This window comes from Alexandromys fortis, unplaced genomic scaffold (genome assembly GCF_014885135.2).
Source record: "Alexandromys fortis isolate MF-2015 unplaced genomic scaffold, M_Fortis_MF-2015_v1.1 scaffold_10, whole genome shotgun sequence".
In the NCBI taxonomy this organism is placed as follows: Eukaryota; Metazoa; Chordata; class Mammalia; order Rodentia; family Cricetidae; genus Alexandromys; species Alexandromys fortis.
The window spans coordinates 22018870-22046427 of NW_026067895.1; the positions used below are offsets into that span (position 1 = coordinate 22018870).

General features: G+C 38.2%; 1 protein-coding gene across 3 annotated transcripts in view; it reads left to right on the forward strand.

Annotated features, from left to right (window-relative positions):
- LOC126511105 (cytochrome P450 2C42-like) overlaps nt 1–13029 on the forward strand; it is a 16363-nt gene extending 3334 nt beyond the window's left edge. The window contains exons 2-9 of one of the 3 annotated variants that reach the window (XM_050158014.1): nt 325–487; nt 704–853; nt 3831–3991; nt 5015–5191; nt 6754–6895; nt 8996–9183; nt 10629–10770; nt 12670–13029. In XM_050158014.1, the coding sequence (XP_050013971.1) occupies nt 325–487; nt 704–853; nt 3831–3991; nt 5015–5191; nt 6754–6895; nt 8996–9183; nt 10629–10770; nt 12670–12851 (1305 nt within the window). In that variant the 3' untranslated portion in view covers nt 12852–13029. The remainder of the gene's footprint in view (nt 1–324; nt 488–703; nt 854–3830; nt 3992–5014; nt 5192–6753; nt 6896–8995; nt 9184–10628; nt 10771–12669) is intronic. The other 2 variants (XM_050158029.1, XM_050158021.1) reach the window with 2 other exon arrangements.
- The last annotated feature ends 14529 nt before the right edge of the window (nt 13030–27558 follow it).

The window sequence follows — 27558 nt, forward strand, 5'->3', positions numbered from 1 at the left end:
TTTCTTTGGGTTCACCTTCTTATTTAGCTTCTTTAGGAGCACAAATTATAGTCTCAGTGACCTATATTTATGGCTAGAAACCAATTATGAGTGAGTACATCCCATGATCCTCTTTTTGGGTCTGGGTTACCTCACTCAGGATAGTGTTTTCTATTTCCATCCATTTACATGCAAAATTCGAGAAGTCGTTGTTTTTTATGGCAGAGTAGTACTCTAATGTGTATATATTCCACACTTTCTTCATCCATTCTTCCATTGAAGGACATCTAGGTTGTTTCCAGGTTCTGGCTATTACAAATTTTTAATTAGTTTTTTATTTTCCAGTTTTCAAAAGTCTATGGTTCCGTGTTCACTCTATACTTGGGCAGGAAGCCTACTGTGGTGTTGCATGGCTATAAAGCTTTAAAAGAAGCCTTCATTGATCATGGAGATGAGTTTGCTGGAAGAGGAAACTTTCCAATGGCTGAAAAGATTGGTAGAGGTCATGGTAAGTGCCCATGTGCCTACAAGTTCATGCATCTATCTCTCCATACACCCATGTGTTCATGCATGTATGTTGGGCCGTGGTCACAGGGAATTTGAAGATGGAATGTAATCTTGAAAACTTGTTCAGACCCGACTTGGCTTTCTGTTTGGCAGCCACCCATCAGCCCCACTTCCTTATTTGGGAATCTTCCTACTCATTTCTGTTTTTTTCTTTTAGGCATAGTTTTTAGTAGTGGGAGAACCTGGAAGGAGATGAGGCGCTTCTCACTAATGACTCTACGGAACTTTGGAATGGGGAAGAGGAGCATTGAGGACCGTGTTCAAGAGGAAGCTCGCTGTCTTGTGGAGGAACTGAGGAAATCCAATGGTGAGGGTTACTCATCATAGACTTCTGTCTTGTTTTTATGTCTTTGAGAAGTTTTGAGGGTGGCTAGAGCTTTCATTCTGTGTTCTGCCTCTGTTTTCATATGGAAACTGGGACTTGCAGTAACAAATTTGGGAGAGCTTTTATATCTGTGATTTTTGTTTTATGAAGGGATTCTGCCTGTTGTAAAATAAAGCCATCATTTATTTTAGATAGTTTTCACCTGTTTTGTTTTTAAAATCCAAAATGTCTATATAAATTTTTGGTTTTGAACTTACTTTCTGATGTTTTAAGGAAGAATAATTTTCCTCAGCATAAACATTAATTTCAGTAGCAAATACTTGGTATGTGAATATACATCACAGTTGTATAGAGCAGAAACCTAATGGTAAAATTGTTCTTAACTGGACTATGTTGTATAGCTGACACATGTCATGCCCAGGCATAAAGTTCTGGTGGATATTGCTTTGTAACACATTTTTTTTTACATGACAATATCTTAATAAAGGCATATTGGTTCATTGTTTTCTAAAACCATAGCATAATTTGTACAAGACAGAATGTACTATTTCTAATATTTTATGGTATTAATTCATAGTTTTGAATAAATATATCATTGCATGATTCTGTAAAATTAATGTTCAGTTTTCAGTAATGTATGCAGCTAGGCTCCACTATTGGCTCCATCTTCGTTTATTCATCTCATTCTCCCTCTGTTTGCTGTATTTACAGTTATATGTTTATGAAAATAATTGTATTTTTTTTGCTCTCAAGATTACAATTGCTTGACATACTGTCACAATGAAACATGACCTGGTTTTTAAATGCTAACTTTTAAATTAAGTGAAAGGAAAAAAGAGTGATATTTCTTTTCTGAGTCACACACACCCACACTCACATATACTCTTAGCCACTTACCCATATCCATGAGTGTAATACATTTTAAAAATAAACTTCTCGGCCGGGCGGTGGTGGCGCATGCCTTTAATCCCAGCACTCGGGAGGCAGAGGCAGGTGGATCTCTGTGAGTTCGAGGCCAGCCTGGACTACAAGAGCTAGTTCCAGGACAGGAACCAAAAGCTACGGAGAAACCCTGTCTCGAAAATAAAAAAAAAAAAAATAAACTTCTCACTCCTTTGACATAATAAGATATGTATTGATATAGCACTTCCATGAATGCTATAGTGTTTAAAAGCATATGGCATCAAACAATTAACTCAATTTATTATTATCAAATGTCCTATTACTTATCTGAGGTACTTTTGATTCAAGATATTTTTATTTTAGGGTCTATGGGTTTGAGTTTTGTAAGTGCTTTATATATAAAGTGTAACCGCTTGAATTTGATTATAGAGACGTCCACAAAGAATACACAAATGTTAAAATGTAAGGAATTTAGGGGATGATGAACAATATTAGTTATTTCACCTTTTGCTGTAATAAATTACCTGATTAAAGCAACTGAAGAAATGAAGGAATTATTTGGGCTTATAGTTTTAGTTTTAGTCTATTGTGATGGAATTGTGTCTTGGTCACCCCATAAGTTTGGTGAAAGCAGAGATAAGAATGCTCCTACTTGGCCAGCTTCCTTCCATTTATGCAGTCTAGCACCAAAGACTAAGGAATGGTGCCCCCTCATATAGGATCGATCTTCCCAGCTCCCTAGCATGTCCAGAAGCCACTATGCCTGGTGATGCTAAAGCCTGTCAAGTTGGCAATCAATATTAATCATCACAGATATTTATTTCCTATGAAAGGGAGAAAATCAGAGGGATTTTAGACATTGAAATGAGAATCAAAAACTATCTTTTTCTACTTTTGTTTTCTTTTTTTTTGAGGGCATATTTCAAGCAAAGGTTCTCATATTAATTTTACCACAAGAAATCCATTTTATATTTAATGTTTATTAATACAAATTTTAGTTCATATAACATAGATGTGTTTCTTTTACATATTAGCTTTCTGAATATATAAAGTCAGCACGTTCTCTCTATTTATTTATTATACTCTACTTACTAAGGACACAAATCTTTAATCCTATATATAAATTTTCCAAAGTTCCTATCATTCTTTCCCTTTCTTCTTTTTTTTTTTGGGCGCAGATGCTTTTCCCCCTTTACTTTTGTTTGTTTTTCAAGAAGTGTGTACAGTGCATTTTGATCATATTCACACCCCACCTCTTCCCAGATCCCCCTGCCTTTCATTCCCATGCATCTTTGTATCATGTTATTCAGAGGCATCACAAAGAGACTTGGATCTCCCCAAAAGTCTTGAATTGCTGAGGGTTTAAAAAGTCTCTTTTCCAAACCTCTGAGGAGATAGGCTAGTCAATAAAGGGGGTGAGATAAAGACACTATACTCAATTTCATGATTTGGATAGATGGTCAGATCAATGAAACCATATAAAATATAAAAATGATGTACAGATGTAATGCATATTTTTATGTCTACCAGCCATCTGTGGGTAAGACTTGTCATAAGTTCTTTTACCTATTAGGTGCTAGAGTGTTTTACACACATTTATTTCAGTGGCATCGATGTTTGATTTCCTTCTGTATGCTGTGAATATGTTTTATTATCATTCCTTAATAAAGAAACTGCCTCAGCCTATGGCAGGGCAGAATAAAACCGGGTGGGAAATCTGAACATATATGTGTTTATATATATGGAGAGAGAGAGAGAGAGAGAGAGAGAGAGAGAGAGAGAGAGAGGGAGTCAGAGAGACACCATGTAGCTGCCAAAGGAAAAAGATAAAAGATGCCAAAACTTACTGGTAGGCACAGCCTCATGGTGATTCATAGATTAGCACAAACATGGGTTAATTTAAGACATAAGAGCTACATAGAAATATGCCTGAGTCATCGGCTAAGCAGTGTTATAATTAATATTGTTACTGTGTGATTATTTGGGTCTGGGTGACTGGGAAACAAAAGCTAATCTCCGCTTACGTGACATTTTGCAATTTTCCCCATCTCTTCAGGCTCACCCTGTGACCCCACCTTCATCCTGGCCTGTGCTCCCTGCAATGTCATCTGTTCCATTGTTTTCCAGAATCGTTTTGATTATAAAGATCAGGAATTTCTCAACTTCATGAATGTCCTAAATGAAAATGTAGAGATTCTGAGTTCCCCTTGGATGCAGGTGAGCTCAAGCTTCTTTCTTTAAAAATAAAACAAAACAAAAACCAATAAAACTCCCAAACCTCTTCGAGATATATGTTTTCTGAAATTACAAATAATTTTTAGACAAATGAAAGCCTAACTGTAGGTTGTTTCATTAAATCTCAAATCACTTTCTCTAAAAAAAAAATCAATGCTCAGAAGATCCTGACATAACTCAGTGGACTTCTGTTTTAGTTTTGAAATCTGTTAGTAACAAGGCTTATGTTTCATTTAATACTTTAGAGATCTTGTCAAAAACACTTTGGAGGAATTTCATAGTGAGACTATTTTCTTCAAGTTGGGACAGTGTATGGAATCATTGAAACTGCCAGTACCCCTGAAGTATGGCAGTGTTTATTAAATAGTAAGCAGCTGACATCCTAAGTAACAATATGTCTGCATAGCAGTGATAAAATGTTTAAATGGTGTTTGGATCCCATCACATTTATTTCTGTGTTGAACTGCATTAATAATTTGTCTAAACAATTTTGAAGAAATCATCCAGCTGGTCTGCACAGGTTCACAACTGTACATAAAAAAATTCTTAAGACTCCCACTGCTAAAATTCTTATTCTGTGTCTGAGAGTGACTGATGGAAATTAAGTAGCAAGTATGACGTCAATGCATCTATTCAGGATATCCCAAGCTCCTTTATCTCTGTTGCAGTCTATAAAATGTGAACCATAGCAATTCATGGTGTTTTGTATTCAAGGTTGTAGTGAAGAAGTTGTGGAGAAAATGAAGGAGCTGATGTAACATTTATGTATGGAATAAAGATTGTGTGAGATTTTGTGCAGTGGTTATCATGTGTGAGCTGGTTCATTACGCTCTTCTATCGACATCTTCACAAGCAAAGAGAATTTTTGCATACACCATAAAAATACCTCATCAAAATGGATAATATATTTTATTTATTTTATATTTATACTTTCTGGCCAAGGTCCACTATAAGGCACACTTATATACATCTCATATTTTAAACTTTCATCATTTTCTTTTGTAGATTTGCAATAATTTTCCTGCTATAATTGATTATCTACCAGGAAGACACAGAGAGTTACTTGAAAATTTTACTTTTTTAAAACATTATTTTTTGGCAAAAATGATAGAGCACCAAGAATCACTGGACATTAACAATCCTTGGGACTTTATTGATTGTTTTCTGATCAAAATGGAGCAGGTAAAATGATAACAGAACTTCAATTTAGTTATTTGTTTGCTTGAGTATATTTTGTTCCATGAATAAAATATTCATGTTTTACAGGGATATTCAAATGGTACAGGCCAGTAATGTTTGACAAGCACTTTGTGTTCATAATATATAAATGAATTAGTTGTACGTATCCCAGATAGCATAAAGTTAAGTAATTTGAATATATTGAGCCCAAGTTTTAGACCAAAATAATCTTATAATGCAATGGGCTCATGGAATCCAAACATTTCCAAACCTCTCAGAAAAAAAATGTCATGACCTAAAAGAAAAATGAAAGTTGTCTTTGCAGACAATGTATGAAAACTTAAAAAACGCAGCTCAAGCTAGCCAGACTTTCTACAGCATCTGCATATTGAACTAAAGTTTAAAATATTAGCTATGGACAGCTGAGTGAATTTCAGATGAATTATAAATTGTAGCATGTGGTGTGAAAAGGGAATGATTAGTGCAGAAGAGTAAAGGTGCCTTAATTGAGTGTAACTTCAAGTGGATTCACGTGGACGTGAAATTAAAGATTGATGCGTATTAGGTACCTATATGAATAAATGCTCCTTCTTGTCATGGCTCCGTTTGTTGTAAAGCCACTATTCTCATTGAACACTATTGGAACTTATCTTAAAAGTAAGGTGTTTGTTTGCTTTGTGATCTCTCTATTCTGCTCCACTGAACCCTACCCTTATGCTAGTTGTGTCCTGGATTTAGTATTCTTATTCAAGCAGTATACTTCTCCCATGAGACTCAGGGACTTCCCATCTTTCTTTACTATGTTTACAATTGGGAGGTTCATCTTTGGGGATATCCCTAATGCAACATACTATTTGACTTTTCTCCTCCTTTTCTTTTTGTGTGTATTTGATGTGGGAGTCCCCTCTGTGTTCTGTGATTACCACTAATGAATGAAGAAAGTGCCTTGGCCTGTTGATAGGGCAGAACTTAGGTAGGAGGGGAGGACTGGACTGAATGCTGGGAGAAAGAAGGGTGGAGTCAGATAGATGCCATGGAGCCGCCCCCAGAGTCAGACATGCTGAAACTTAAGCTGGTAAGCCACTGTCACTTGGTGATACAGAGATTACTAGAGATGTGTTAAATTAATATGTAAGAGTTAGCCTGTAAGAATTTATAGCTAATGGGCCAAGCAGTGATTTAGTTAATATAGTTTCTGTGTGGTATTTTGGGTTCTGGGCAGCCAGGATGAACAAGCCGCTCCATTCAACATGTATTTTGAGTAAGACATTAAAAAATGAAATGAGGCTTCAATTCTTTCATTTTTGTCTCTTTGAGAAGATGGTACACTGTATGGTTCACATGATTGAAGAGTCTCATGAAAAAAATTTTCCAGACAAGACACTGGTGTAGGGAGTAAAGATGGGTCAGTGGGTTTACATATTTCTTGAACACATATCAGTTTCTTCTTCTATGGCACGCTGTAAGGTCTGTCATGTTAAACTCAGCATATGCAAGTCATTTTATTCACTCTAATAAGGACATTGATAAAATTTTGCTGGCTAACACTGTAAAATCATTCCTAGGAAAAGAACAACCCAAAGACAGCGTTTACCCATGAAAACTTGTTATTCTCAGCAGCTGACCTGTTTTCTGCTGGGACAGAGACAACAAGTACAACACTGAGGTACTCCCTGCTGCTCCTGCTCAAGCACCCAGAAGTCACAGGTAAGGACACAGGTGGGAAGCAAGGAAGTCAGAAAGGAACTGGAGGAGCCCCATGGAGTCCTGTGTTTTGTTTGTCTCAGGGAAGCCTCATAATTTAACCGTGTGTGCCACTCCAATCTGCCACATTGATCAGGAGGACTGAAGTGAGGTGTCTCAGCTCTTAGCAGAGCTCATGCTTCATAGAAGTGAGGTTGGAAGGCAGGAGAAAAGATCAGTAAAGTATTATTCCCGAGCCTGGATTTCATGGGAAGTGATTGTGTCCACACTAATTGTTTTAAAAGGCAACTTAGTTTAAATTGGAGAAAACCATATTGAAGAGAAGATATATTCTTGAGGACATTTTTTTCTTATTCTGACAATTCTTTTGTTGGAATAGAAACTCTCCTCACAGAAGAAGATATACCAATTCTAGATTTTAACGAGACATAATCCTGGAAATTATTCTAAAAGTTTAGGTCCATTACAAAGGCTTTGTCATTTTTCCAGAATTTATAAATTCATTTATTATTCTAGAAGTAAGTTTCCATAAAAATAAACAGCATAACACAGATTATTGGGGGAGTATCCTATAATTGTATCGTAAATTAAAAAATATTCCTTGTATGTGAATGTTTTGGCTGCATTTATGTTTGTGTACCATGTACATGCCCAGTTCTCACAGAGATCAGAAGAGGACATCAAATACCTAGAATTGAGATTTAAGGTGGTTAATAACAACCTTATCAATGCTGAAAATGAACCAAAGTCCTCCAGCCATAGAAGTATTAAGCTATAGAAATCTGAAGATCTCAATGTGAAGGATGAGACTATTAGGGAGGCTGCTTAGCATCAAACCTAGAAAATATTCAGTTCAGAAAGGACCAATGGATGGTGATGGTATGAGGAGAGAACCAAGAACAAAAGGGAAATAAGTGGTTGATTGGTGTAGGAGGGTCTTCTTTCTATGTGTTGCTTTCATTGGTCAAATAAAGAAACTGCCTTGGCTTTTTGATAGGGAAGAATTTAGATAGGTGGAGTAGACCGAACAGAATGCTGGGAGAAGGAAAGCAGAGTCAGGCAGACACCATGGCTCTCCTCTCTGAGACGGATGCTGGTTAGACTCATGCCGGTAAGCCACAGTCAAGTGGCGATACACATTAATGGAGAAGGGTTAAACTAATATGTGAGAGTTAGCCAATAAGAAGCTAGAAATAATGAGCCAGGCAGTGTTTAAATGAATACAATTTCTGTGTAATTATTTTGGATAAAGCTAGCCAGGTGGCCGGGAGCTGGGAGGGACGGGTAGCGGCCCACTGTTCTTTTTATAACAGTCGATAGTGTAAGACTTCTCCATATCTGGACATGTATTGGTAGGACTTTGAAACAACTACCTGAATATTTCAAAATAATTCCAAAAACAAAAAAGGATAAATTGATAAAGTGAAATAGAGTTAAGTCCAAGATAGCATCAGCAATGACAATAGTCACTGTTTTCTTACTAGGGCAGAGATTTTATGTAGTCACAAAGATTTAACCAATGGATACAACCGAAGTTTTCCTATGAGGATTGTACTGAGAAAGATGTTTATATTTAATACATCTAGAGAATATGAAACTTTTTTCCACATGAAGAAGAATTTAATTTATCCAATAATGGATAAGAAAGAAATAGTCATTATATATAGATATAAACATAAATTTCAAGACAAATTGTTAATATATGGCCATATTTGGGAAGTAAGATTACATACCTTTGGAAACTACATACAAACATGCACACAAAACCATCATAATTTATTCTTAAATGTACTGCATTGTTTTAGTACAAATAATGCTTGACAAATAGTTTTATTCTGTAAGAGCTGATATTCTTAACTTGCTGTTATTCTGTTTATTATTTGAAAGTAATAATTAATGTTGTTTTAAGTATGCTAATTAATACATAAGGGCTATGTATTGTAGCATATATGGTAGTAGTATTTATATCATAGCAACCATCACTTCATTAGCATATATTATGCTTTCATAATGTTGCCAGGCATATCCATCTTGCTACAAGTAACCTGATTTGTGTTCAATTTGCTAATTCCTTTTCTGTTATTTTTCACTGTGTTGAACTAGCCAAAGTCCAGAAAGAGATTGACCATGTAATTGGTAGACACAGAAGCCCCTGCATGGAGGACAGGAGTCACATGCCCTATACAGATGCTGTGTTGCATGAGGTTCAGAGATACATTGATCTCCTTCCAAACAAACTGCCCCATGCAATGACCTGTGACATTAAGTTCAGAAACTATCTCATTCCCAAGGTAAGTTTCCTTTGTCTACATTGTCCCTTAATGGTCTTGCTCTTAAATGAGTGAGTGAAATTAAATCATAAGCCCAAGATATTGGAGCTTGAAATGTCAGATTATCAGTGTTGAAGAGGAAGTTATGAAACCTTTCAGAGGGATTAAGTCAACCAAGCCACAAGTTGTATATTCACAAGCAACCTATACTAGAATTCTTAAGAATGTATAACATGATTGGTCCCAATTTGTTGCCCCCACAAGATAAGAAAAATACAAACACTTTAAATCTTGGAGCTGGATGAACTTTTTGCTATTTTCATTAAGAGACAGTAAAATTATGAAACAAGTCTTAGTTTGTGGAACTGTAGGCCTTCCAAATTTACTCTCCATTTAAAGTCACTCTTGACTGTTTACACTTTGAAATAAAACTTAAAGTTCAGATTGCCAGTCTTTGAAAAGACTCTCCTAGGGTTTTATCAGGTTGCTAAGAAATATATAGGCACATTTAGAAAATTTATATATTGATCCATTAAATCTTTCAGTTTATATAATTATGTACTCAATTTCTGGATTGGTTTGTGTGTCATTGTTCTCTAGTACTTTGTTTTTAGTTATAACTTTGGGAAAAATGATGGACAAAGAATAGCCTATAGGACTCATATATTGTAAGGCAGGTTGGCATACATTAACTATGTTGTTAGTGATATGTGGATATGCCCACTTCTTCTGCTTAAGATGATATTCAGATATCTACATTGTAGAAGTTCTATTCTTTTTGCAATCAATAAAATATATGGTGTGGCCATTGACATGTTATGAATATCCTGCCTAGAGAATCATCTGATTAGTTTCTCAGTTTCAATATTTATCCTCAAATAAACTGATGACCCTGACTGGAATTACAAAATTAGGAAATTTCTAATTTTGTTATCCCTTCAATTTTTTACAAGCAGTCCTAAATATAATCAACATCTCACCCATATCTTAAATTTAAGACGAATAAACTGCATGTCATGGAATAATTGAATAATGTTTTTGGCAATGCTATTCCAGAAGACATTGTTAATTTTTATCAGAAGTGGACATAAGACATTCCTATGAGCAGATACATCTGGTGTTACATGTAAAAATTTAAATTTTCAAGCCACATTCCACACATGCATGGCGCAGTAGCAACAGTGATAAAGTAGAGCAGTAGGTGGTGATGGACACCAGTGCTAATCTTGTTGATAAATGTATATTCCAGTACTTAGTCCTTCAAAATCTATTGGAGAACACTCTTTAAGATCACTGCCATTGGATCCCAGTGCATCCCTGTTGTTGCATGATCTGTCTGTTACAGATATGCCTCTGCTCTTGTTTGGACATGATTTCCTCAGAAGCGTCGACTATGCCAAGTCTATTGTTCCTCTTACCTCAACAACATTTTCATAACTTGACTTGTCTATGGCTCTTGTTTACAGGGAACCACTGTCATAGCATCACTGACATCTGTGCTACATGATGACAAAGAATTCCCCAACCCAGAGAGGTTTGATCCTGGTCACTTTTTGGATGAGAATGGCAAGTTTAAGAAAAGTGACTACTTTGTTCCTTTCTCAACAGGTAATCAAATCATTTCCTGGTCTTTTGGATCTTACAGTCCACCCCACTCTTCCTCAATGGTCCCTGAGCCTTAGCTGCAGCAGCTGTGCTGTAGATATATCTACTGGAGCTAGGCACCCAATGATAGATTGTTCCCTGCATTTTGATCAGTTGTGGTTTTCTATAATGTTATTTCTTTGTTGCAAAGAGTTTCCTTGATGAATATAAGAGCTACACTTGTCTGTGAATATAAAGATAAGTAAGTTGATGATGTCACTTGTCCAGGAAAGTTGGGGGAGGTTTTCTAGTAATAGGCAATGTTTCCTTCTTGTTGAGTGGGCTTTAAGACCAATTATACAGCCTTTGTTTAGCAACATGATTTGTGGGCCACTATTGCATTATGTGCAGAATTATGTGCACTATTACGATTCCTGATGTCCACACACTTTCTCTGAGTTGAAACATTATATATCCTGAGCTATTTTAGTGATAGAGTGTTGACCCACCCTATCCAAATTCACAGAGCTGGATCACAATGTGGTTGTATTGTGTGTCTAGATATATCACTGCGCTCCTATTTAAGTCTTTTTAGACAATAAATACCTAGACCTCTATGAGTAAGGCAGTTAGCTTCATCAAAACTCACTCCTTGATACCAGTTTTTTGTACACATTACTTTTCTTGTTCTCGCGAACAAATACTTGGCAAGAAGCAACTTAAGGGTTTATTTTGGGTTAAAGTTCGACAGAGTAGAGTCTATTATGGAGGAGGAGACATGGAAGTAGGTGCCTTCTCTGTTCTTATGCCAATACCAAGCTGTTTTCAATACTGTAGCTCTGTAATAGAGTTTGAAGTCAGGGATGGTAATGCCTCCAGACGATCCTTTATTGTATAAGATTGTTTCGGCTATCCTGGGTTTTTTGTTTTTCCATATAAAGTTGATTATTGTCTTCTCAAGATCTGTGAAGAATTTTGATGGAAGTAGGAACAAGAAACAGACAGCAGGTTGGAAGTGGGGGAGACTATAAACCTACACGATCCACGTTCAGTGACTGACTTTCTCTTCTGCAACCCTACCTATTAAAATTTTTACGACATTGCAAAAAATCATTGTCAACTGGGGACCATGTATTTAAATATATGGCCAATGAAGGACTTATCACACTCAGTATACATCAAAGATTCTTTTCTAAGCAACTGTCTCTGGTGGCCACTTCTTATCCAGTTATAGCTGTGGACTGCTCATGGGGAATCTGCAGTGATGTCAGGTTTTCCAACCCCAGGAGTAGTTTAATCTCTACAGTTTAGGACGATTCTCATGATGGCTGCTGGCTTTAGTACTCTGAATATATGCTGAGAAATATATACAGGTTTTCTTTAAAGCTTCTAAGCTAGGAAGGATCCTCATTATATGCTTTTTTAAAGCTATTTCGTTTTCTATAGGATGGAGCCTTCTGTCTGTGCTGTGATACTTTTTCATTTTTCTCTTTCAGTAGGCACTTCTTCCTTTATCCTGGTGTTTGGTTCCAAAGCAGTGGTATTCTGTCTCTTCTGCTGTATTCTCCATATTCTCTGGAGTACACTAGCACAACTTTTGTGCTCTATTAAATCTCACCATGGCCTCTCATGTGCGGTTAAATAACTGTTCCTTTGTTTTCATACTGTGGATGGGAAGTCTAGTACTCAATATTGCTATTACACCCTCTGAAACTTTGTATCCAAGTATTTTAATAATGTATTTCCTACTATTAGACATGTAGAAAAAACGTGTCTGTCTTTTCTCCATTTATTCATCTACTATCCATTCATACATCCAGTCTATGACACAAATTCTCTTTCATTACAGTTGCAAACATAGTGCATGTCTCAGCCAAACACTAGAATTAATTATATTCTCTTTTTACATTTTTTTATTTCTAGGAAAACGGATTTGTGTGGGAGAAGGCCTAGCCAGAATGGAGTTATTTTTATTCCTGACCACCATTTTACAAAGCTTTAACCTGAGGTCTCCAATTGATCCAAATGACCTTGATATCACTCCAGTCAACAATGGACTTGTTTCTTTGCCACCCGAGTTCCAGATCTGCTTCATTCCCATCTAAATGTATTTCCTCCTGAAGCCCCTTCCTCCTGGGCACAGTTGACCTTTTCTGTTAGGCATGCCTCTCTGACCTCCCACCTCACATTGCCTCATCTCCTCAAGGTCCAGCGAATGCCCATCTTTTAATTGGGGCAATTTTCAGGGTCACTGCACAAACACATCTATATTTCCCTGTGCTGTTCAATGATTTACTGACTTCAGAATTGCTGATTATTATCTAATGATGAATTAGTAAATATTATTACCATAAAACTGAGAAATGTGGCACTTCAGTATCACCTTGCCCTGCATGTTTTGAATAAAATCATGATAATTCTGGTCTATTTTCAAAGTTTCCTTCCTTCCTTCCTTCCTTCCTTCCTTCCTTCCTTCCTTCCTTCCTTCCTTCCTTCCTTTCTTTCTTTCTTTCTTTCTTTCTTTCTTTCTTTCTTTCTTTCTTTCTTTCTTTCTTTCTTTCTTTCATATGATCTCATATAGTCCAGCCTCACTCTAAACTCACTATACAGCTGAACATAACTTAAAATCTTTCTGTCCCATTTCCTAAGTTCTGGGATTCCATGTATATGTCTGCACAACCTGATCCATTGTCATTTTTTTGTTTATATGGCAAGAAGTAGTAAATTAATGTCCTAAGATGCTTTTGTTTCTTTGTCATAATATTTGCAAAGAAAGTAAGAGTGAGTGTTAGAAAGGCTCTTTTGCTAAGCCTTACTAATAATGACTTCAAGTTTGGCTCTGAATGAGAAAAATATTGCTGCAAGAGGAAATACAGTAAGGACTAGACATAGGGAGGATTCTACCTTAAGTGTTGTAATTCCTGTCCATGAATTGGTGTTACTCTGAACATAAAGTCTTGTCATTCCAGCTTATGATTTTTTCCTAGAACCAAATATGAATTCATGCTTTTACACAGGAAATCCTGTGCCCTATGTATTATCCTTCTCTCCCAAACAACACCAAAGTTCTTAAAAAATCTCATCAATTTATTTTCTTAATTTCCACACATTGTATAATGTCAATTTGATGTTATAATTGTGAAATCATTGACCTTATTAGATCACTGGAAAATACAAAAATGCATATCTAGTTCTCACTAAATTCTTGTCAACATTTTCCTTTCTTTCAATCTGACATCAGATTGAAAGCTTATTTCTAAGAGGTAACTACTTGCCATTCTCTTTATTATAGCTGTACAGACAGTGCTTGTTGGAGTCAAACATAAGGATTTAATTATACCCATTTGTAGGAGGAGGGCCAGCTTTTTTAATTTGGTCCTGGATGCCCGGAACCAAATTAATAACATAGAAACCATATTATTTAAATCACTGATTGACCCATTAGCTCTAGCTTTTTATTGGCTAACTCTTATATTAATTTAACTCATTTCACCGGGTGGTGGTGGTGCACGCCTTTAATCCCAGCACTCGGGAGGCAGAGGCAGGCAGATTTCTGTGAGTTCGAGGCCAGCCTGGTCTACAAGAGCTAGTTCCAGGACAGGAACTAAAACCACAGAGAAACCCTGTTTCGAAAAAAAAAAAAACAAACCATTTCTATTAATATGTAAACGCAACATGGCAGTGGTTTACCAGCAAAGATTTGGCATGTCTGACTCTGGCAGCAGCTCCAAAGCATCTCTCTGACTCTGCGTTTCTTTCTCCTAGCATTCAGTCCAATCCTCCCTGCCTACCGAAGTTCTGCCCTATCAACAGGCCAAGGCAGTTTCTTTATTCATTAATGGTAATCTCAGCACGCAGGGGGACTCCCACATCACCTCCCCTTTTCTGTTTAAATAAAAGGAAGGTTTTAACCTTAGCATAGTAAAATTACATACAACAAAACAGGTATCAAGCAAGAATTACAGTTACAATAACCTTATAATGCAATGTTGAAACCGGATCTCCATTAAATTCCCACTGAGATTTGAATATCTATATGCCCTGTTTTATTAAGTTTTTCTAAGGCCTATATCATTGCATTCATACTGAACAGCTTTTAAAGAGATAAACCAAGAACTATCAAAATGAGAGGGATTATCACAATGATAATTAGTAGTATACTAATCTTGGTTAAGTTGACTATCCCCTCACTTAATCATTCCATTTTTAAATAATTCATTACATAATTATATAGAGACCTAATTTTCTTTATCATAATTGTGTTTCCCATTTTTAAATTTTTGTTTAAAAAACTCTCTCTTTTAATTAATTCCACTTTAGAACTCCCAATTTTCTCTCCAAATGGTCCAATGATGATGATGAAGATGTGAGGACGACGATTGCTGTGTCAACCATTAAAGCTTGGCTATGTTTTAAAGCAGCTTCCTAGTTTGGCAGCAGCCTGAGAAGGGAGAGAAGAAGGGAAACCTAGCTGGTAGGGTGCTGCCTTTGACCATGTGTAGCTCCAGCTTTGCCAGTGGTTGCAAAGCCACAGGCAAATGGCTTTTTTGTGACTTCGTACCTCCAAAGTTGGGCACCAGGTGTAGCACCAGTTCTAGTTGGTCTTAATAATAAAAACCGAAAGTTAGGTATAGGGGTTAATGAGGAAGAACAGTGAAGCAGCCACTAGAGTTCTTTTACTCTACCAATGCTCAGTCAAATGGGGGCAATCCTGTCCTCAGACTGCATCCACCGAATCTCAGACTGCAACAGTCTCTACCAAGTCTCAGACTGCACATAGCTCCTGTCTGCTTCCACCTTATATTCCTCTTTCCATCTAGCCTTATCACTCCTGTTTCTATCTCCCAAGTGCTGGGATTAAAGGTTGGGATCACCTTTGCGTGATCTCTTTCGTTTTCATATAGATTCAGTCTTGTGTAGCACAGTGTATCCGTGAACTTACAGAGCTCCCTCTGCCTCTGTCTCCCAAGTCTTTGGATAAAACATGCACGCCACCATTCCCTGGCCTCTAGTGACTTAGCTCTGCACTCTGATCTTCAAGCAAGCTTTATATATTAAAACATCAACAGGGCCGGGCGATGGTGGCGCACGCCTTTAATCCCAGCACTCGGAAGGCAGAGGCAGGCGGATCTCTGTAAGTTCGAGACCAGCCTGGTCTACAGAGCTAGTTCCAGGACAGGCTCTAAAGCCACAGAGAAACCCTGTCTCGAAAAACAAAAACGAAACAAAACAAAACAATAAAACATCAACAAAATATCGCTACATGCCTTTATACATTATTTGGCATTTTCCCTTTGAAGCTCTTAATATTATTTCTTTATTCAATATATTTAGTGTTTTGGTTATTATGTAATGAGGGGACTTCTTTTTTGGTCCAGTCTATTTGGTGTTCTGTAAGCTTCTTGTATCATCATAGACATTTCCTTCCTTAGTCTGGGGAACATTTTATTCTATGATTTTGTTGAATACATTTTCTGTGACTCTGAGCTGGAGTTTTTATCCTTCTTCTGACCCTATAATTCTTATGTTTGACCTTTTCATAGTGTCCCAGAATTCCTGGACAATTTTTGTTATGACTTTATTGACTTTAATGTTTTATTTGATCGGTGAATCTATTTTCTCTATTGAATCTTCAATGCCTGTGATTCTGTCTTCTGTCTCTTGTGTTCTATATTCTTGCACTGGTATCTACCCATCTCTTCCTCCAATGGGTGTAGGCACTATCCATGCCTTCCAGGGCTGCTGATGCCACAATGGATGGTTGGATTTGGAAGCAGAGTGGGGCCTGGAGTTTACAGGATCAAATGGTAGTTGGAGGAGAAGCCTTCTTAGGAATCTTTCCTTGCTTACTGTCTGGTGGGGCTGAGATGGTTGGGGGAGGGGCAGGAGTTGTGCTCTGGGCCTTCAGTATTAGAGACTGGGCTGTCCTTCTGGGAGGTCAGCCAATCACCTGATGTGTGAGGCCCTTCTCTATGGTGTGAATATGTTTTATTACCATTGGTTAATCAAGAAGCTGCTTTGGCCTACGGGAGGGTAAAATATAGAGTATAGTGGGAAATCCTAATAGCTACAGAAAGGAAGAAGGGAGAGTCAGTGAGACATCAGCAACTGCTGAAGAAATACAATGTGAGGCAACAAATCATTAACTTCATGGTAAAATGAGGTTATAAGAGTTACATAACGAGAACCCTGAGCTAATAGGGCAAACAGTTTCTAATTAATGTTAAGCCTCAGAATGGTTATTTGGGAACTGGAAGGCAGGAGAGAAACCTCCAGTTATGCCTATCACTTGGTTTGAACAGTGCAGGCAATGTCTGTCTCAGGAAACCTCTGAGGTTTGCAGATGGAGTGGGACTTGTAGATTACAGTCTACAAGTGGGTATGGTGCAGCAGCCTGTCTAGAGGAGCCTTGCCTGATGACTGGCTAGTGGTGCTGTGATGGGTGGGGGATGGGGATGCAGTGAGCCCATTTCTTAGTGCCTAGGGACTGGGCTGTCCAGCTGGGAGGCCACCTACTCACCCCTTAGTCAGATTGGTGCAGGCAATATCTGTATCTTTACCCATTCTTGCATGTCAGATCTCCAATACACAATGTGTTGGCTGAATGTCTGGTATTAGAGCCACCTTCCTCTGTTTTGTGATTTTGAGTATTTGCTTCATATCACATTATATCACTGTAATGATATAATGACATAATGATAATTTGCCCTGATAAAAAGGGCAAATATCTCTCTTTAGGCACTCATATTTCTACATGACAGAAAATAAACAGAAAATTGTTTCTTCCAGATGATTTGAGCTTCAGTAAAAATATGAACATGATATAGCAGATAAATAGTGAGAGATGATTTTATTGTATAAGGAACTTACAAAAAATGAAAGGTGGTAAGGATATTTAACCTGCTTTTTAGTGTTTCATTAAATGATGTATATTAGTCAAAAAGGAATAGCATGACATACCCCAAAACTTCATAGTCTATTGCAGAATAATTAAATATATTCCTAGAAAAACTCAGGACATAGCATGCTAAAACAGAAAGAAAAGATTATGGAAACTTGAGCTGGAAATAGAGAACACAAGATATGTATCAATATTTCTAGAATAACATACAAGCTTGACATTTTAAAATAATATTTTTAATATGAGAATAATTAATAAATTGTTAATGTGAGGCTAGTAATTCTACTGCTCTTTGCTGTTGTATGAATAATAAGGTATTAAGAAATTTGCCACATTTGCCTTTTTGTCTGTCTGTGTGTAGTGCCATCCATGCCTTCATCTAAAAGCCATCTGATTTGTCATTAAGCACTCAAATTGTGTAGGGCCAGTAAAAAAACAAAAACAAAAACAAAAAAGCAAAAGTAAAACTTCTTATATAAAGAGTACTTGCTCTTTTTGTTTGCTGTCTCCAGGAAAAACTGGCTCCTCTGCAGCGTATAAGCCATTCTTTAAACCTAACTTTTCCTGTATGGGCAACTGTAGACCTTTGCCCACACCATGAATCCCTGGTGTGAAACTATTCACTCAGCCAATCCTTTAGTTTTCGTGGTCAAATCTACATAAAGTTAGTCCCTCACAACTATCCTTATTGACAGTATTCATTGACAAGAAAGGAGCCCCAAGTAGAAGACACTGAGCAGAGACAGTATGTCTACTCTTCCTGAGAAACGGGTCTGGTTGGCCTTGAGTTCTCTAGCAGCAGGCTCAGGAAGGTGTAATCTACTGGCCTTTTGCTCAAACATAATAAACTGTTAATATTCTATGTTTACCCTTCATCTTGGTTTTATTTAACATAAGATCATAGCCCAGAAAACTAACTGCTTATATGTTTACCCCTAGAGATACAGGACAAAGGCTTGAGTCACTAAACCAACCCCAGAGAAAGAAATTCCTCCTCACTTGTGTACTGGCAGGCACCCAGCTAGAGTTGGAATCAAAGTCTCCAAAGAAATTCACTTTAAACTCAGCTAGCTAGATGCTAATGCAAATTAATTATTTTCATCTTCCTCCAAGGCTTGCAGGTTACTATGACTACCAACATTGTGTTCCCAGCCAGTGGGGATGGAAGTAGAAGTGCTCAGAAAGTTTAACAGCACTGCTGCAGTTTACACAATAATTAATCACAAAATTCTATCTTAATGAGTTATAGTTAAGAAATGTAGCTAGTGCACAAAACCTTCTTTTTAGAATTTTGAAATAATTAAATTTAAAATCCTATCCTTATTCAATTGATGTGGGAGTGATTTCTTATTAATAAAGAAACTGCCTAAGCCCCTTGATAGGCCAACCCTTAGGTGGGTGGAGTAAACAGAACAGAATGCTGGGAAAAAGAAGCTGAGTCAGAGAGTCTCCATGGTTCTCCCACTCCAGACAGACGCAGGTTAAGATCCTCCCTGGTAAGCCACCTCGTGGGCTACACAGAATATTAGAAATGGGTTAGAACAATATGTAAGAGCTAGCCAATAAGAGGCTACAGATAATGGGCCAGGCAGTGTTTAAAAAATATAGTTTCCATGTAATTATTTCGGGGCATAACCTAGCCATGTGGGCGGCTGGGTGCCGGGGATGCAGCCTCGCTGCTCCTATTTCAACATTCAACCCTCTGAGTGTCTGTTGGAGAGCTACACAGCCATGTCCCCTCTGTGACATTAGGCACCTCCTTGCTGGATTCACCTGGTTTTTGTGATTCTATGAGATGCATGCTTATTAACTGTGTGTGTGGGTATATATCCTAAAAACCACTTGGGATGGGTAGAACAATGTGATACAATGAAGAGGAATGGTGAGAGAACAGTGAAAAAACAGTGAATTAGGGAACTAATAGGAAGAATCAGTGAGATATAATAAAGACTTATGTGAGCTGTAGTAGGAGACTGCTTATTTGTTCCCAGCTTTCCAGATCTGAAATAATCACACAGAAACCATATTATTTAAATCACTGCTTGACCAAACACTTAAGTGTATTGCTATCTAGCTCTTATATCTTTGATTAACCCATTTCAATTCATCTGTGTATTGGCATGGGGCAGTGGCTTACCAGCAAGATTCCAGCGCACCTGTCTCTGGCAGAGGCTACATGACTTCTCTTCATCTCCTCCTCCTTTTGCCCAGCATTCAGTTTAGTTTTCCCCAGTCCAGCTCTATTCTGCCCTATCACAGGCCAGGGTACCATCTTTATTCATTAACAAATAAAAGCAACACATATACAGAAGGACTTCTCACACCAGTGAAAAAAATAAAATATATTTTTTAAATTTATCCTCAGATATCTTAGACAGTTTTCACCTGCTATAGTGATCCTTCTGAATCCTGAAAGGTTTATTGGCTTTAACCTCAACATAAACCTTAATACAGAATTTTTGGCCAAACCTTTGTTTCACCCTAAGAGCTTTGAGTTTATTTTAAGTGATCATGTATTAAGAGGCCGCTGGTTTGTTCGCAGCTGCCCAGACTCCTGAAATTAATCACACAAAACTGTATTAATTACAACACTGTTTGGCCTATTAACTTATGCATCTTTCAAACTCACTCTTATCTCTTAAATTAACCCATTTCTATTATTTTATATTTTACCACGAGGTTCTTGGGCTACCAACAAGATTTTAGCTGGCAGCTTACATCTTTCCCCTCTGGTGGCTAAATGGCATCTCCTTGACTCTTTCTTTCTTTCTTTCTTTCTTTCTTTCTTTCTTTCTTTCTTTCTTTCTTTCAGCATTCAGTTTAGTTTTTCCTGCTTATCTTTATTCTCGGGCCATTTGCAGGCCCAAGACAGCTTCCTTATTCATTAACCAATAAAAGCAACACATATACAGAAGGACTTCACACATCATGATCATAAAAATACAAAAATTACAAATATTCATGGATGCCATAAATTTTGATATAAGAAATCAGTTTATATGATGGATTGAGTGAAACAAGGAGATACACATTTAGGCCAGGCATGGCTTTCCCTGTCTCTGATGGGAGGCTTAACTGCACCCCAGAGCCATAGTGATATCTGGACCTGGGATACTGCCAGGGCCCCTTTCTAGGTTCATTGCCCTAATGTATTCATGGTCTGTGTTGATGTCTGTGGCTCCTGACACCACAGAAAGCTGAAAGGGTAGGGCTGTACAGAGTTGGACACATCCCTCACTGGTTACACCACTAGGAAGACCTGGTACTGCCCCTCACCAGCTGAAACACTCAGGAGAGGGGGTCCTACACCTCACCTGAGCAGGACAATAGAACTGTTGATAGGGGAATGGAGAGTTGGCCATGAGGGTGTGAGAATGGGAGAGCAGACTGCACCCTTCTCATCTGCCATGTGGTGACATAGGCGAGGAAAAGATGCCCTCCTCCTCTCATCCCTTGCCACCAGCAGCAATTGGGAGACCTGAACCAACACTCCACCAGATGCAGCACATGGGAGAATGAGTCCTGTGTCTCATCTGGGCAGCAGAGTAGAGCTGGCCCTGTAGACAGGAGAGTGTATGAACTAGCCCTGAGTATATGATGGAGGAAAGCTAATACTACTTCCTAGTCTGCAGTGTGGTGGTGGGGGGGCAAGGGAAAGATGCCCTCCTCCAACCCTTCCATAACTGGCACGAGTAGAAGAGCTGGCCCTGAGGTCATAAGAATGGGACAGTTGACCCTGTCCCTAGCCAGCTGCAGTACTCAGTGTAACAGGCCCTGCACCTTGCCTTGGCAACCCAGTAGAGCAGACCCTGTTGTTGAGTGATGCCATGTGGCTGCCAGAGAAAAAGATGCAAGCCACCAAGTAAAACCTTGCCGATAGATGTGGTATAACATAAAATAATAGAAGTGGGTTAGCCAAAGATATCAGAGCTAGCTAGAAATACACTTAAGAAATATACTTAATTGGCCAAGCAGTGATTTTAAATAATATAGTTCCTGTGTGATTATTTCATGGTCTGGACAGCTGGGAGTGAAGAAGCGGCCTCCTACTACACGTTGTCCTTTAATAGGGAATATTACTATAAAGAGTTAATACACCTCATTGTGGTTTTGATTAGTTCTTCCTCTATGTGTCTAACATTATTGTCTCACAGCACATGGCACTTTGTGTTTAAGTTTGCCGCGAGACAAACTCTGCAATGGAGTGTTTCTATATCACCACTAGAGGGGGACCTAAAGCTGTTTTGTCTTATACACAGGTCATGTATTTCTTTTCAGAATGAACTGGGATACTTAAAGAGGTAGAGGAACACGAACTAGAGAAAAAAATTATTGCTACTGTGGAAATGGTACAGCAAGATGGGAATACTGTAAGGCATGATTAACATTGAAGATCTAAAGACATCACATATATGAGCTATCAAACATGGAGAAATCAATGTAATATTGATCTAGAAACTTCATCTCCATTGCTGACAGTGGTATCCATGCTACAAGAGGAGAAGGTAATCACTAGACTTTTTCACCTGTGTAAGCTGTGAGCTGTAATAAAGACTACTTGGCAAGGTATGCCTAGTGGTTCAACGTTGGTACAGACATCATGTAAATATCTGCTTGGTGATTGGATTTTAGGCATCTTCCACAAGATTGAACTAATACCGAGTACAGCTATTATTACCAAGAACCTGTGAAATATCCATGGGCCCTAATAGACGACAACTACTATTACTCTGCTAATGGGAAATAGAATTAAGCTCATTCTTAACAAATAATCATTATAGCACAGTCAAGTGAATCTCTCAACCCTCATTATAGATAACACTTTTTAAACAGTAGACTTCAGTAAATACAGAGAACCATAACTTAAAAATAGAGAGAGTAAGTGACTGTGGGTTGTTAATTTATAAGTTAGACACCTATATCTCATACACACACACACACACACACACATACACAGACTTATAGATCAGACATAGTGTAAGAGCCAGGGATAGTAGACTATTACAGTGAAGCAGTGCTATCCTGACACAATAAAATGGTCACACACAGAAACTCAGAGGAGGAGTAATTATCTTCGAATATCAATTTGAGAGGTGTTACATTTGCTTACACTGTGGAATATTTGTTTTAATATTGCCAAGGTGTGTTGCATTCTTTTATGTTTCATTTGTTTAACTCCATGAAGATATTATTCTTTCCCTGCCTAAAATACCTGATGGTCTAATAAAGAGTTGAATGACCAATAGCAAGGACTGACAGGCAGAGAGAATAAGTAGATGGAGAAATATGGGAGGAGAAAGAGGAACAAGAGAGAACAAGGAGTGAGGATGCTAGGGGTTGGTCACCAAGCCACTCCGCTCCCCAGGCAGCCACAGAGTAAGAGTGAAAGTAAGATATTCATAAGTAAGAAAAGGGAAAAGCCCAGAGACAAAAGGTAGATGGCATAATTTAAGTTAAGAAAAACTGTCTAAAATTAAGCCAAAGTAAGGCTAGGCATTTATAAGAAAGAATAATTCTATGTCATGATTTGGGAACTGGGTGGTGGGCCCCCAAAAAGGATAAAGAGAAAAGAGTAAACAACAACAACAACAACAACAACAACATATTGGTGTGCAATATGAGGTTAGAGTGAAAAAAAAAACAACTACAAGTAATAACATAATTAGACCTGCAAAAGTTCAAGCCAATCAAAATCTCAACATGGTGTGGGCAAGTGGCAGGAAACCACACACCTAGCTGAGAAGCTATTGGTAATTGGTAACTTCTGAAAGAGTGATAGCTTTTTCTAAGGGTGTTGCCACTGGTAAGTGTAACACACTACAGTTGACTGTCACACACCCAAGCATATAGAGACAGCAATAATAGGAGTGTAAGGGTTATAAAAACCAAACAAGCTGGGCGGTGGTAGCGCACGCCTTTAATCCCAGCACTCAGGAGGCAGAGGCAGGCGGATCTCCGTGAGTTCGAGACCAGCCTGGTCTACAGAGCTAGTTCCAGGACAGGCTCCAAAGCCACAGAGAAACCCTGTCTCGAAAAAAAAAAAAACCAAAAAAAACCAAACAACATGAATGAAGACACAAAGTTGGATTGTTTGAAATAAAAAGCAGATATAGGAGAATATGAACAAAAAGGTTGAGCATCATCCAATATAAAATATTTTTTTTTTTTTTTTGAAAATAGGTTAGTCTGTTCTCTGGGTTGGAGTAGTCACCAAACTATGGTCAGACAGTGTGTGATATTGCATGGTGATAGACATAGTAAATACGATGGTACCAGCAGTAATTCTAATAGGTCCCAGATCTTAGCACAGCTTACTTTATAATGGAAGTACCATTCAGGTCATAAACTCAGCACATAGATAGTACCACCTCCAAAAACGAAAACAAAGACCCAATCCACCAAAAATCCCAGTTCTGGGTAAATCTGTATATATATTAACTTAGTTTTTTTGGCTTCTGGAGTTATTCTTCTTGCTGCTTTTGTTAACTGAAATATGTCAACCCAGAATACTGCTTTTGTGCTTTAAAAGCACTCCATGATTAAGTCTTGGGGCTACTCTGGGATCCCAAACACCCAGTTTAGTTACTAATTGGCTAATAAAGACTCTCTATAAGCTCAAACACATGTCTAAGCAGTCATCTCTGGTTGATAGCCTACCAACAGTAATCTTTTATGTTACATGTTGGCACACACTTCCCATTTTCTCCTCTAAAGACAATTACTCTGTATTGTGCTTCCAAAGATGGGGGAAGGATGATGTGGGTAGCATGTTGAAAACCAATGCTGATGTTCTACCCTATTGTGAACCCAATGCTCAGAACACCTGTGAGACCAGTTCAGCACTGGGGAAGGACCAAGGACATGATGTTTGTGTACTGATTACCTCTAATTTTGATGTGTGGCTCAAGATTTGAACAGTAAGCCACAATAATTCTAGTGGGAAATACAATAAGTTTGGGAATATGTCTCTATTTCATAGGCTCTGTCCTCAGCTAGTACTCTGGATATAGAAGCCATTAGCATCTCACCCAGTTTAGATTTATCAGCTTTCAAAATAGGTTTTTGTCGATTGCGTTGGGTGGGTCACTCAGTCTAGGGGTTTGTAACCCACCCTGCAATCAGTTATTCCAGGGTCTCAGAGGGGCACTACCTGGAAGGGAATGAGCTAAGACAGAAGAAGGAGGCCAAGCAGATTTGTCAAAGCCTCCGTTTATTAGGATCATGGTTGCTGCTTATATAGCCCCTGAAGGGTAGGGAAACTGGACTCTTGCCGTGGACAGGTAGGCCAAGAAGTCACAAGTTGCCACACCTAGTTCCCTGGATAGCTGGAATGTGAGGCGGGTTCCACAAACAGATTAGCAGTTAATTGGGTGTGAGGCAGGTTCTCAATAGAACATAATTATGGGTGTGGGGTTCTCTGCAGACTCCCCAGGGTGATGGTTCCTGTAATGATTTTTAGGGGGGAAATGGCTCGTGACATATCCCCCTTTCTTATATAAAGGCAAGCAGTTATTAAGTGGAGGGCACCAAGTCAGAGAGAGTCAACCCTGGTGTCAGATCTAAAAGAGAAGGGACTGGGACAAGTAGAGACCCTCCTTTCAAATGGTGAAGCAATTTACCTCTCCTGGGAACAGAGGGGTGCCCGATGATTCTTAGGTCGAGTGGGAACCAGGTCTTTTTTCTTTCCCCCTTACCCGTCATAGGGTTCCCAGGACCCTGTCTTAGGTTGGGGGATATCCTGCCATAAGTCACCTGTCCTTAGAGCTCCTCAAATAAAAGGTGTCTAGCAGGATTAAAGTAAGCAGACCACAGGGCACCCTGTCTTAGGCTATGTGGAGAGTGTTCCTCGTACCTGGCACCATGCCATGTTGAGCCGGCCCTTACAGCCTCTGTATGGTGTGCTATTCAGGTGAGGGTCCACACTAACTCCCGTCATTGGGCCCCTGCGTCTATCATTAATGAAAAGACTGTGAGGAGCTCCTCAAACAAAAGATATAATGATATAATTTTGGGCACCAATAACTCCATCTCCAGACAAGAAGAAAGGGCTCTTTCCAAACCCAGTATTCACCTTTTAGTCTGGCCTAAAAGGGATCTAAATCTAAAATTTTTAACATATGCATTAAACCCAAACACTTTACAGCATGTGTCAAACCTTTTCCAACATCGATAAGCAGTTACAAATATCATAAGATCAATTTCAGTAAGAGTACAATGACATACATTGTTGTCAAATACCACCAGTTCCAATCTCTGAGCAACAGTGACAGGAACCCCAATCTTCCCCCTTCTTAAGTGAAGAGGCATTAATATTTTAATTAAAATGAGTTATGTATCCCAAAGATTAAAGCAGTCTGATGCTTAGTCTGCATCTTAGCTTCAAAGCAAACCAGAGTTCAAACTGCAGAAGGAGCTCAGCATTTGTGCTTCAGGGCAGGTGGGATTCATGGGTGAGGTGAGCTGGATTCAGCTATCTGAAGCACATCCTGGCACTTATCTCAGCCCAGTCTCCCTGGACTCTGGAGGCAGGATGACACCCTGCAGCGTGGCGTAGCAGGTTCTGTTATCAAGCACTCTTCTCCTTGGGGGCAGGGAAGGCCAGACCACCAAGGACCTCTCCCCAGTCGCCTCTGGAAGTCCTCTGTGGTGTCTGCAGCCTCCACTCAGGTCCAGATTTTTTCTTTCTGTGGAAAAAGCATAAACATACCCTCGACCCCAAATATATATAGGTCGGGTTTTTTTCATAATACATTGCGAGGGCTTTTTTACCTTGCCTTAGCAAAGGTCTGCTTGGTGTTATCATGCCAGATCCGTTTGCATCAGGATCTGCTTGCAACTCTCATAAGCTGCTTTCAAGGAGTCTTGTTATGCTCCACAATATTTTTTTTTTATTTTTTATTATTAGCCATATATGCAGTTCTTCCATTGGAAGAGCCATTTGTAAAATTTTAGCATAAAATCCTTTAAGGGATTTTTTGCTATAACATTAGCAAAATACAGGTGTGTGAATTGTAGCAATGATCTGGGAAAAGATTATCGTTTTTGCCTTTGAATTGAGCAAAGGCAATTGTCCAGGAATCAATCTTAAAATTATCAATGAATCTATTGTTTAGTATAAAAAACATTGATCATAGTCAATATTTTATTAAACCATTTTTTCAGACAGGCTACTGTTTTAAACTAAGAGTTTAATATCTTAATTGGCAAACCTGGGAAGGTTTAGCCATAATCAGCATTTTTAATAAAACTGTTGAAGAATAAGTTTTACATTTAATATACATATTTGCCATAACTGAATTATAATATACTGTATTTGTTGATTATTTTATACTTTACCTGTTGATTTATACTTTACCTGTTTGAGTACCTGTTAGGCAGCCTGTTTAAGGCTCTCTATTGGAAACTGCTTTTTGTAAGAATTTTACCTAGCAGCTCAAGGTCTCCCATAAGAATATTATAAGTAGGGCTTTAACCATTGAATATCTAATTAAAAGCTTATAAGCTATCCTCCTCTTAAGCTATAAGTCTGCCTTGCAGATAGGAAAATGGAAAAATGAAGCATTTTTTAAACTAATAATGCTGGCCTCATTAGACACCAACATGTAGAAAAATGAAAATAGATCTATATCCATCTTCATGAACAAAATTTAAGCCTAAATGAGCCAAAGGCCTCAGCATATAAAAGTTTATGTTGAACCTCACAGAGAAAAATTTTTTTGAAGTACACCTTGCCACATCATAAACACAGTCTCAGTGGCACAAACATTGTGAGAAACCATAAATTATATCTCCTGAATTGAGAACCTTCTGTATAACAAGGCTATAGAGTGGGAAAAGATCTTTACTTATCATAAATCCCTTCCAAAAATATATGAAGAACTCAGGAAATTAGTTATTAAAAATTTAATCCA